Source organism: Capsicum annuum, chromosome 1 (genome assembly GCF_002878395.1).
Source record: "Capsicum annuum cultivar UCD-10X-F1 chromosome 1, UCD10Xv1.1, whole genome shotgun sequence".
Lineage (NCBI taxonomy): Eukaryota > Viridiplantae > Streptophyta > Magnoliopsida > Solanales > Solanaceae > Capsicum > Capsicum annuum.
The window spans coordinates 231291674-231304558 of record NC_061111.1 but is presented as its reverse complement, the minus strand read 5'-3'; the positions used below and the strand labels follow the sequence as shown (position 1 = coordinate 231304558).

Sequence of the window (12885 nt, the reverse complement as noted above, 5' to 3'; positions counted from 1 at the left end):
GGTTGGATAATTATGCTTATTGGTTTGACTTATTGGCTATCGGTTTTTAAATATACTAATTCGCTAGCCACCCAATAGGATAATGGTTAGTTCGGTATCGGATTAGCAATTAACGGACGGTTATCGGATGATGTAACAGATAAATTTAAGAGAGAATAAAATATTGAGTGATTATTGGTAGTTCCTCAGTTTCTTCATCGACTAAATTGTTTGTACACTATGATTGATATATTTATCAATCTTTTAGGATTCTTGAGTTTTGTTCATGTAGTTATTTAATAGGTTAAAACGTCGAATCAAATGAGTTTTTTCTTCTAGACCTAAAATGTATGTAGAACATTTTTAATTATTTGATTGACAGAAAAAAATTAAAACTTTAATATTATTTGAATTTTTATGTTTTATATCAAACTTTGTGAAGGACACATTTGGGTTATTTCATTGTTATTGCGGTCCTTTGTGTTGTCAAGAATTATTTATTTTTGGTTTAAGAATTAATTTCAGATTTTCTATACATTTTAGGAAGTCTGACTGCACTTTATGATTAAATGTCACAAGAAGTGACATATTATTTTCTAAACTAAGAAGCGAATAGAATAATAAATGAAGTTTTATATGTTGGATTGACAAAAGATACTTATATATCTAAGGGTAAAAATATAATTATGATAATTCTTAATGGGTTAACGATTTACCGATAAGAAAATTGAGTAATCCATCTCCACACCAATAAGCCATTAATTATAAAATTTTAATCCATTCTTCAACCATTAATCTGATAACCCATTACCAGTTAACAAATAAACTAATTTTACAGTTAGATTAACGGTTACGGTTCGATTTTGAACAGCCCTATCTAGTAGAGTCTTAATTTGTTGTGTCCCGTAACTGTTTCGAAGCAGAGTGTATTATTGGGCTATCGAAAAAGCCCAAGACAATATTCAAAACCAAACTTCCAAAGCCTGAAAATGGATACCCATTAACAGCTCCTAAAAAGAAAGTGTTTAAGCTGGAAAAGCTTTTGAGCAATGTTGAAAAACTCATTGTTGTTACTTCCTCGTTTTTCTTTAACTTGTCCATCCCACAGGTACATACATATACTCCTTAATCACTCTGCATATCTCTTGCTTGTTAAATTGAAATTTAAGATAATTATACCCCCAAAATGATTGAATACATTATTGCCTATCACCTGTTTGATTATTTGCCCCTAATGTGTTGGCATTTTGAAATTCTGCTCTCCCGTCCAAAAAAATAGAGATTAATTCATATAGAGAGTTCTGAACAATTCTGAGTTGCTCTATCGGGAAATGTAGTTGCTGAGGAAGTTCAGATGTAAATTGATTCGTCAGATGATATTATTCATTGTATACAGATTAGCAATGTGCTAGGAAGATAAAAGAGGAAAAGTACATAAGTTATGGTAGACTAACAATTCAACAACAACCACAACATATATGCCCAGAAAGTGGAGTCTGGGGAGGGTTGAGTGTTGATCAGTCAAGAACTCTCATATTCAAAATCTGGAAGTGACAGAGATGAGGATGTTGCGATGGATGTGTGGGTATACTAGGATATATAGGATTAAAAATGAGGATATCCAATGATAAGGTGACAAGATGCGGGAAGCGAGTTTGAGATGGTTCGGGCATGTGATGAGGAGATGATAAATTGCTTCTACTAATAGGGATGAAGTGCTCATTTTATTTGCTGAGGAGGAAAATGAAAAAAATTAGAAAAGGAAAGCAATAATCATATACAACAACAACGTACCTATTGTAATCCCACAAGTGAGGTTTGGGGAGCGTGATGCCGGATGCGTATGCAAACCTTACACCTACCTTGTGAAGGTAGAAAGCCTGTTTCTGATACACTCTCAACTCAAGTAAGACATAAAGAAAAATTATATATTTTCCTTTAGTTCTTTCAATTATTTCACATCCATGAGAAGAAAGTATCGGTGTTGGTTTAGGACTATATATTCATTTGTAGGTCAATTTAGGTGCAGCTCATTTAACCCATCGGTCCCATCCAAAGGGTAGCTCAAATCGACATATAAGCGAACTTTGTAAAAAGCTAGAATCTTATTGTTAAATTTATTATGTATATAGGCAGGATATTAATCATCTGTATAAAAGGTACATCTAAAATATTTTTTCGTTTGGTTTTCTATGTGCATTTCTGTTTTCTCTACCTTTACTCACACACTTCTTTTCTCTATAAAGATCAAAGGAACTTATCTGGTTGTGATGTTTGTAGCCCAAATTTACCCATAGAATACCTTGTTAAAATTTTTTATTTGTTTGGTTTATTAAGTATATTTCTCATACTTTCACACAGTTGTCTATCTATAAAGAAGAGAAAAACTTTTTTGTTTGGTGATGGTGATTAAGCAAACTAATAGAAAACAATTGAAAAGATGGGCTTGGGTTGGGGGATTGGATTTGATGCATATTCAATCCAAATTGACACGGTATATTTTGGCACTAGTAAACTTTGAGGGTGGGGGTTTCGGGTATGACCCATCTATTGGTCCATTTTGACACACCTAAATTTAGCCCTACCCACCCATTGGTACCATAAGAGAAAGAAAAAAAATGGTAGGACGAGTTCTAAAAAAACCAAAGCAGGTTCATATTGTTACGGAGCACGAACTCATAATTCTTATAGCATTTCTCGGAAGTATTTGACAATTTTAAATCCCTTGAACTTGGCTTTGTTTGGAAGTTACACACCTAAACTATAAGGTGCTCATTTTACCTTTTTGAACTTCCTTTTTGTTGTATCTATTGCCCACCCTGAACCAAAAACTTGGCGTAGCTATAGGTGTGACCTATAGGTCATAGGTCCAAGCTGATATTTGCATCAGGTAACATGGGGTGCTTTGTTATTGGGTTGCCTTTTTAGATTTGTAACATGTTTGGCACAACTATATTTTTACAGTCAGATCTGCTTTTCAAAATCCCCCGAGAAACACAAACAAATCCAATAAAATAAAGAAGAAATAAATAAGTACACATTAAACAGAGAGTCATCTGACCATGTGACGATTTGTTGTTGGAAGAAAAAGCCATGTCTAAGCTATTTTTCACCTTTTTCTTTCTCCCATGCACTGCATAGGAGTTGGCACCACTCTTTATCTCACTAGATACTCCAGTGTAGTAATAGGTAAAGTAAAAAGGAAGTTCACGGGGTTCATGCACACCTAATAGTTTGTGTAAGACTGTAAGTTGTAAACGGAGCCAATATTAGGGGTTTCTTATGTATTGTCTCTTTTATGTTTGATTGGCTTCAATGTTTTGTTCTTTTCTTGGTTTATGATATGTACAGAACAGTTTGTTTCACCAAAATGAGCACAACACCTGGACCTTTGTCTCCTAAATTTGTTCCTGCTCAAAAGAGTGAAATTACTTCAGTAAGTAAATCAGAAGGTAAGTGAATTATTTTTAACTTTCTTATTCATGTTTGTATGCTTTTGTTATACATCTGTATTTAGTGTTGGTACTTTTTTGCAGGTTTTAAGTTCAGTCTTGTATCATATAACATTTTGGCTCAGGTAATCAGACTTACATTTTCAAATTTCTTGAAGAAAGTCTTTTAATTTTATTTTTTTATAAAGTGCATGCAAATAATACTTCAGTAATGGAAGTTTAAGTGCTGCTTTCTTAGACTATTGAGCATCCTTATATGGCTAATACACTGTAAAAGGTTTATCTTGAATTTGAAAGCTAAAAAACAAAGTATTTTTTCATCAACCAAGGTACTCTTGTGAGTTTTGTGAACATATCACATTTTGGACAAACGAACAAATGAAAGTCAGAAGAGAGAGATCCTAAGAAAAAGAATTTTAGGCCTTCCTCTGCTGGCGTGTGGTTGAATCATCGTATTAAGTAGAGCATATATAGCTTTATGGGATAATCTTTATCAATGCACACGTTTGGTGTTAATTAATGAAGTGTACTAACATCCTTGGATGTCCTTTGCTTTGTCTTTGTGGACTATAGCGCAATTCAAGTGATATTATCTCATACCTTGTCACCTGTATTCTGAAAATGCTAGTCAGTTTTAGTTTTTCTTCTTACAGATGCAAGTCATTTAATCTATCAGATTGTTTGTATGGATTCTGTTTTTCAATGTTTCATGGTTCTGAGATTCTTTAATTGTAGGCATATGTAAAGAGTGCTCTGTTTCCACACTCCCCAGGGCCTTGTCTCAAGTACGTCATCTATATCCAAGTTTTCGTTTTTGCATCTTCTATACAGTTTATTGGATGTTGTTTCTCCTCTCTTGGAAATCCAATGTGATTGATGACATGTTTGAGTGGAGCCAAATTTACTTGTTTGTATTGCCTCGCTTTATGGAATATAGCTGAAACCCTGAAACTCCAATATGATTGTTTCATGTTGCGTCACCTTATTTTAACATTCCTTGCCTTCAAGACTATCTGTGAAACGCTTCGAGACTTGAAATCAGGAGCCATATGACTTGTATTGGATTTCAGTAATTCTGTAAGCTAGTGTTAATTGAAAGATACATAATTGTGTACTTGTTAAGTCAATTTTACTTGTTTCCTCTTTGAGTATTTGAAGAGCATCTAATATAAAGTTTATTTTAAAAGCATTGTGAGTTGTGACTTGAAGCCATGTTGAACAAGTTTCGGTTGAGACAAAGATTCAAACTTCTTTCTTTTACTCACCATTTCAGAATCAACATTTATTAAGTGTTGTGTTAGGTGGAAAGCTCGTTCACAGGCAATCCTGACAGTTCTCAAGAGCCTCGGGACTGATTTCCTTTGCTTACAGGTTTGGATATTTCGATAATTTATTGAGCAACATCGATTCATCTATTTTCTTTCTAATAACAACTTCTACACAAAAGATTGTCGTGGAGTGGCATCCTTAACCAGAGGTCTCGGCTAATGAGGTTACCTTTGGTAGGATGCACTTTACCCCCACAAAGTAGGACCTCCTGACATGAATCCATAGTAGTCGGGTCCTAAAGTGTATGCTGGAAACCAGAAGGGAAACTGCAAAAAAAAAAAAAAAGAAAAAGAACGAAACTTCTAATTTCTTCTAGGTTATCTTTTAATCAAAATTGTTTTATGTGCCAGGAATTGGATGAATATGACAGCTTCTATAAAAGAAATATAGAGAATGTTGGCTATTCAAGTATCTACGTCCAAAGAAGTGGGCAGAAGCGTGATGGATGCGGGATCTTTTATAAACTGAATAGGTGACCGTCTATCCTCTCTTTTTCCTTGACCTCGATAATAAAAAGAAATGCTAAGCTAAGCAATGACATTATTTGTATTATTTGAGGAGACTTGCTGGTCATTTTGAAGGGGAGCCTTGGAGTAACTGGTAAAGTTGCTGCCATATGACCAGGAGGTCATGGGTTCAAGCCTTGGAAACAGCCTCTGGCAGAAATGCAAGGTAAGACTGCGTACGATACACCACTTGTGGTGGGGCCCTTCCCCGGACACTGCGCATAGCGGTAGCTTTAGTGCACCGGGCTGCCTTTTTTTTTTTTTTTTACTTACTGGTCATTTTATAGATGCATTTGGTTTGAAAGTAATATGAAATTATCATGCACTGCTTTCTAGCTAAAAATAAGATGATTAGTTATAAATTCGTTTAAATGACGCTTCGGCGTTATATCCTGGCAACTTCAAGGGATCGAAGAGATGAGTAATACTGCACATAACTACATTTATTTCACATCATTTCCTCTTAGTCCCACCACTTCAATAGCTTAACTTACTTCTCTCATGCTAAAGTTATATCGCTGTATCAGTTAACGACTGATGGAGTTCAGTCCTATATCAGAAGTTCTTATGGTTTGTCAGAATAAAATATTTCTATAAAACTCATTCTATCTGAAATTTTATGCTATTCTAATAGTGCAGAGTTGCTCATTGAAGAGAAGATAGACTACAATGATCTTGTACCCTCAACTCAAGATGATACTGCTTCTGAGGATAAAGAGGAGAGTTTATTACCTGATGGTGGAAATAAAAAACTTGCGTCAAAAGGTGGTACTTTTTCTTTTGCCCACCTCGTGTTTGTCTTTACACATTGGAGCATGATCTGGTTTAGAAGTCATATAGAGTCGGGGAAACATGTCTATATACAGTTAGCTGCTAAAAAACTCTGTCCAACCTCCAGCTTAATTTTAATGAAATTGCAATTAAAGCGATTCATCTTCTTCCTATCCTTTTTTTTTTTTGGGAATTAATGTGCGCTGGTTTATTACTGCAGTTATAGCGAATTTCCGTCAAACATTTGAATTGCTGATGTATGTATAAATTTTATGACTAAGACTTTATAATCAGAATAAAAGAGGGGAATGTATTTGAATTGCCATGTCTCGATAAGATCCAAGGATTCTTGTACAGTTATAATTAAAGTATTCAATTTCTGGAACTGGTACTCTTGATAAACTGAATACTGTTGGAGCTTGGAAGTTGACTTGTCATTGTCAGCCTCTGATTTAATGTAGCAGTCAATCGGTATCAATTAAATAGAAACTTCCATTGCAAGGTCTACTGTGTCATTATCTTGTTACCCGAGCAATATAATAAGGGAGGCCTTAATATCGTATCAGAAACCTGCATTTACATTTGCAGTTGAAATAGTTAATACCTCTTGTGCTGGATCATATGTTAAGGTAGAAACAACCAATATGTGTGGGAAGAATCATACTTAAGTTTGACTTTTGAGGGTTTTGCGAGGAAAATTGCACATTGTAAAAGAAAAATCCTTGGCTTGAACCAGCATCAATAGAGTTTGATTTGGTTTCTGGAATGTCCAAATTCTGTTGCATTGCATAGCATAGTGATCTTGCGAGTTGCCGCAGCGCATTTTTGAATAGGCTCTGAAGCAAACTTCGTAGTCAGAAAGAATCAGCACTTTCAGAATTGAATGACTTGAAATTTAAGAATTGAATGACTTGAAATTGATAAGAAGGTGCCGCCCAAGCTTAAAGGCAAATTCTATAGGGTGGTAGTCCGTCCGGCCTTGCTGTATGGAGCGGAGTGTTGGCCAGTTAAGAACTCCCACATCCAAAAAAATGAAGGTGGCAGAAATGCGGATGTTGCGCTGGATGTGTGGACTGACCCGAGGGGATAGAGTTCGGAATGAGACTATCCGGGAGAAGGTTGGTGTGACTTCAGTGGAGTGTAAGATGCGGGAAGCACGATTGAGATGGTTCGGACACGTGAAGAGGAGGGGCATGGATGCCCCGGTCCGTAGGTGTGAGAGGCTAGCGTTGGATGGTTTTAGACGGGGTAGAGGTAGACCGAAGAAGTACTGGGGTGAGGTGATTAGGCGGGACATGGAACAGTTACAGCTCACCGAGGACATGACCCTAGATAGGAAGGTCTGGAAGATGCGAATTACGGCAGAGGATTAGGGCCAGTTCGGGTCGCTAGTGTAGGGAATTAATTGGTGGGGGTGTATTCCTGTTATAATTCCGTATTCAGTGTTTCGTGTTCCGTGTTCCATGTTTATTACGAATCTGTGTGCTTTCCTCTGCTTTATATTCCTGCATTCCTGCTTTACTCTGTTTTATATTCCCTATGGGTGCCGTATCTATGTTATGTCATCTGCTTCTGTGCTGTACTATGTGTTTGTGTGATATCTCGTGACTTGAGCCGGGGGTCTTTCGGAAACAGCCTTTCTACTTCATCAGAGGTAGAGGTATGGACTGCGTACATCTTACCCCCCCCAGACCCCACTAAGTGGGAATACACTGGGTTTGTTGTTGTTGTTGTTGTTGAATGACTTGAAATTTAACACTTACAAGGGAGAGGCTTTTAAACATCTCACTTTTGGGAGGTGAATGAAGTATTGTGATGTTTTCTTTTTAAATCTCAAAAGGCCAAATATATGAATGAAAATCAGTTTCGGCAAAAGTGCCCAATTACAAAAGACAAGGCCCGGTAAAAACTGGACCAAAATAAACAAAAAAAAAAAAGTTCTCAGGCGCAATTAGGATATATCTAGAATCCTCCACCGCATTCTTCGCCTCTTTGTCTTCGTTGGAGAAATTCTTTGGACCTGGGCAGATGCAATGGAGAAATCTGCACAAGAGTTTGCAGAAATCTCCTTGACGTTTCAGCTGCTGAGTGGTACGGCTCTTTGGTGTAAGTCTGAGCTTCTAGCTTTGTTTTTTTCATGTGAGATGAATAAAGTATTGTGACATGATGGGTTATGGATTCATCTTTGCTCCTCAATGCACAAATTTGTGATAATAGGTGCTCTAAGCTTCATAATCCTATCACCTTGGTAACTGTGATCTTTCTCATTCCAATTTCAGATGTCAGTTTGAAAAACAGTCGAGCAGATCGTGGAGACATAAATGATCCTTGTGTTAGATTAAAACGTGACTCTGTTGGAATTATGGCTGCCTTCAGGTTGAAGGATCCCTGTCATCTTATCATCGTCGCCAACACTCACATTTACTGGTATTTCGCATTATCCATTCTTAGTGCAGCACATTTACTTGGATGTGTGGAAACTGGACATTTAATTTGTTAACTGTGTTCACTGTTGACATATATGAATGATATACTACAGGGATCCAGAATTGGCCGATGTCAAACTTGCCCAAGCTAGATACTTGCTTTCACGCTTAGCTCAATTCAAGTTACTAGTATCTGATAAATTTGATTGCTCGCCTTCTGTGGTTGTTGCCGGTGATTTCAACTCCGTTCCTGGGGATCAGGTCAGTTAGTCTCTCATTTTCCTTTTCAAACATTTAGTCCTTTTGCGTGTTATTGCCCGAGCTATTGAACAACACCAACTTATTCTATCTAAGCTGCATTCATTTTATTTGATTTCCTCATCTTTCTAGTAGGAATCTTCGTTTAGCAAAACTATACTGTGGTTGTAATAGAATCTGAAAAGCTACCTCATGAGGTGACGATTATCTGCAGCCAATTGAGACAACAACCAATTTAGGACACTCTAACAGCCCCCTTAATGTAGGCATGGACATTTGGAGTGTTTGGATAACATACCATAGGAGCCCAACATTAAGAAATACAATATGAGTGATGGATCAACTTCTATATAGTATAAACTATGTTAAGAAAAATAGGTCTCGGGCCAAAGTGAACTTCAATAATTAGCTCATGAGATGTATAGGTCTAGCGTGATTTGTGCTGGGAGATATCATATCATCCCTCCCCTTCTTGAAAAGGATTCGTCCTCGGATCCAAAACCTTGCAAAAACATGGGAAGGGCAAAACCACCAACAATTCCTCATAGTATGAGGGAGGATTCCTAGATTAGATAAGGGGACAATAACCCCACTCTCAACCAATGTGAGGTTCCATATTACAATACCTAATTCATTGACGATTGTGACATCATCCTAACTTACCCACATTTTAGAAGATGGTAACCAGATTGTCTAACTTGTCTACATTAGACCATTAGTCAATTATCATGTCAACTTGGAGGACACACTCCATCTTAATTTTTTTGTCGTTGTTGTAGTTGGGGAAAGTCTCATTTTTGGTTTACTCTGATGTTTGGATCTTACTAGAGTTGGTTCAATTTTTTGGATTTCAGTATTTTTTAATTTCTTTGACGATTACTCAATTTCTACCTCAATTTTCTTGATGAAATATTGTTATGAGTTTGTTTCTGATCCCAAAATCTTTCGTGCTAGAATTGAAACCATTTGGTATTTTCATTTTCATTTTTCACAGTGATAATGCAACACTTCATGACTTCTTATTGAATTATTCGTCAAATATCTTTTCTTTGACAAAGTTATTCATAAAAAAAAAAACTATTTTTGATAAGGTTATTCGTCAGACATCTTGTCCATACCCTGGACAAGAAAATGAATTGAAAAAAAATAGGCATATAATCAAGATCGTTCGCAGCCTTTTTATATAATCACATATTCAGTTGCGTCTTGAGGGATACAATTGTCACTTCTTGATGACTCATCTTGCTATCTGATTAATCCTATTTCTTCTTATGCTATCCAGAATCAAGCATCACGCTCGGAATTATTTTCTCACATGCCTCTGTGTTCTCTTCCCACTCGTGTCTTTTAAAGCACATATTTTTCCCATAACTTTTACCCCCTGAGGAAACTGCATTTTGTAAACCTTTTTTGAAAATGAAATGCATTTGTGAACCTTTTTTTGCTGGAGTAAACTTCACATTATAAATAGTGTGAATGAACTTCTTTGATTTTGTTAGCTGGTCGGGATGGATATAGGAGTGTTCATTGTTAAAGACCTAACTGATTTTTCTGCCGCAATGTAATTTTCAGCATTTACTGGGCGTAAGATCAATAAAATTTTGGCTATGCCCGATCGAATTTGATAAAGACTTCTAGCAAGTCAAGGAGAACCTCTTAGTGACCCTAAAAGATATAGAAGGTTGCATTTTGTAAACCTTTTTTGAAAATGAAATGCATTTGTGAACCTTTTTTGAAAATGAAATGCATTTGTGAACCTTTTTTTGCTGGAATAAACTTCACATTATAAATAGTGTCAAGAACTTCTTTGATTTTGTTAGCTCGTCGGGATGTATATAGGAGTGTTCATTGTTAAAGACCTAACTGATTTTTCTGCTGCAATGTAGTTTTCAGCATTTACTTGGCGTAAGATCAATAAAATTTTGGCTATGCCCGATCGAATTTGATAAAAACTTCTAGGAAGTCGAGGAGAACCTCTTAGTGACCCTAAAAGATATAGAAGGTTCATAGGCAAGATAAATTACCTCATTGCATCTCTGACTTTTTTCTTTTCCTTTTTACGGTGAGTTGTTGTTAGTCAGTTCCTAAATTCTCCATGAGATAGTCATTAGAATGCAATAATTTGTTTTCTTTGATATAAATCTACTCCATAGAAAGGACTAGTTACCGAGGAAATGAACAAAATTGTTGGGATCATTGGACAATCTTATTCCTTGTACTTCATTCTAGTTGGAGGAAACTTGGTATCTTGGAAAAGTTAAGATTCTGTGCTGAAGCAGACGATTGAGCTATGACAATGGAAATATGTGAACTCTTATGGGTCAAGCAACTATCGGAATAATTGAAATTTGAAAACATTGGTCAAATGGAACTTGTGTGAGATAACAAGGTTGCACTCCATTGCATCAAATCCAGTACTTTCATGGATATATTTCACCAAGACATTTGCTGGTTCCAAAACAAGTTATATATATATATACATATATATATACATATAGTAAGCTTGCACATGTGATTTGTATCTTGTTGCTTGAGGGGAAGTGTAAAGATAGTGTAATTGTCTATTAGGATGAGTTAAAATCAATTAGATTAATTCTTTCCATTATTTTGTAATCTTAACGTGGTATACTTGACTATTTAAAAACATAACAGCTCAAGAGAATTTGTTACCTTCTCAAAAATTTTTTGAAAACATTGGTCAAATGGAACTTGTGTGAGATAACTAGGTTGCACTCCATTGCATCAAATCCAGTACTTTCATGGATATATTTCACCAAGACATTTGCTGGTTCCAAAACAAGTTTTATATATATATATATATATATATACGTATATATATAGTAAGCTTGCGCATGTGATTTGTATCCTGTTGCTTGAGGGGAAGTGTAAAGATAGTGTAATTGTCTATTAGGATGAGTTAAAATCAATTAGATTAATTCTTTCCATTATTTTGTAATCTTAACATGGTATACTTCACTATTTAAAAACATAACAGCTCAAGAGAATTTGTTACCTTCTCAAAAAAATAGTTCAAGAGAATAATCATGTCGAGTTTCTATCAGTTCTCTGTGCTGTCTTATTTCTCACATTTTTTAGTTTTTGAACTATCATATTTTTTATTTCAAATGCGAGTTAGAAGCATTGCTTTTCCTGAAAAGCACCTTTGCCTTCTATTAGTTCCCAATAGCCGAGTTATGGCATTTAATCAGTGTTCCAGACCACAGTAAACTTTTTCGTTCGATGTTAGTGTGTTTTTCTCACTTTATGCTATATTTCACTGGGTGTGTTAAGTAAGTTTGTTTTGTTTCTTGCTGTTTCAGGTATATCAGTACCTCATTTCAGGTTCCTCAGTAGTAGGAAATCTGCCAGAGAGCTCAGATGATGTATCCATTCCATTGTGCAGTGTATATGCAAGCACTAGAGGTGAACCACAGTTTACAAACTGCACTCCTGGATTTACTGGAACTCTAGATTACATACTATTTTCTGCTTCTGGGGATATCAAACCAGTCAGCTACCTCGAACTTCCGGAGCCCGAAGCGTCAGATGTACAAGGTGGTCTACCAAATTACTATCATCCTAGTGATCATCTCCCAATCGGTGCTGAATTTGAAATAGTTAAATAGGTTTACTGGTACCATCATCATTGACTGTTTTTTTTTATCTACATTATTGGTTCATGGATTGTCTGGTCACCTTTTCTTCCAATCAAGATGGAGGTGGTTAAAGAGGTATTTGTAGCTGCAATTGTTTTGTAATTTTAAGCCTTTATGAACGGACCACGTCAACTATTTTCGTTAGTGCGTGGAGAAATAAATTTTGGTTTCATTAAAATGAGTGGAAAGTACATTTTAATTAGTTTATCTGGTCCTAATGCTTTATTTTCAGATTCACTTGTTAGCTGATTGCATCGAAATGAATTCTTTTCTTAATAATAAAGTAGTATCATATAAATGGAAGATAGGGTTGTGCAAAAATCGAACCGGTAAAAATGTTATTAGGTTATTGGTTTTATAAAAAATTTTATTGGGTTATCGGTTCGGTATCGGTTTAGACCTAACCGATAACCCAATAAGAATACACTAAAATTATTATTTTACCCCTATTTATATTTTTTTATATAAATATTAATATATATATATATATATATATATATATATATAT

At 35.6% G+C, this 12885-nt stretch overlaps 1 protein-coding gene across 3 annotated transcripts; it reads left to right on the top strand.

The window, feature by feature from the left end:
* The first annotated feature begins 905 nt into the window (after positions 1-905).
* LOC107871165 (carbon catabolite repressor protein 4 homolog 4) lies at positions 906-12586 on the top strand. Of its 3 annotated transcripts, none has more exons than XM_016718005.2 (11): positions 976-1087; positions 1376-1850; positions 3331-3431; positions 3516-3556; positions 4167-4216; positions 4733-4802; positions 5111-5232; positions 5901-6031; positions 8317-8464; positions 8577-8724; positions 12042-12586. In XM_016718005.2, exons 3-11 carry the CDS (start codon positions 3350-3352, stop codon positions 12345-12347), a joined length of 1098 nt encoding a protein of 365 aa, XP_016573491.1. In that variant the 5' UTR covers positions 976-1087; positions 1376-1850; positions 3331-3349; the 3' UTR covers positions 12348-12586. The 3 variants fall into 3 exon arrangements, with proteins under 3 accessions (XP_016573476.1, XP_016573491.1, XP_016573485.1); XM_016717999.2 differs by having other exon boundaries at positions 1376-1885; XM_016717990.2 differs by lacking the exon at positions 1376-1850 and having other exon boundaries at positions 906-1087.
* Positions 12587-12885: the final 299 nt, after the last annotated feature.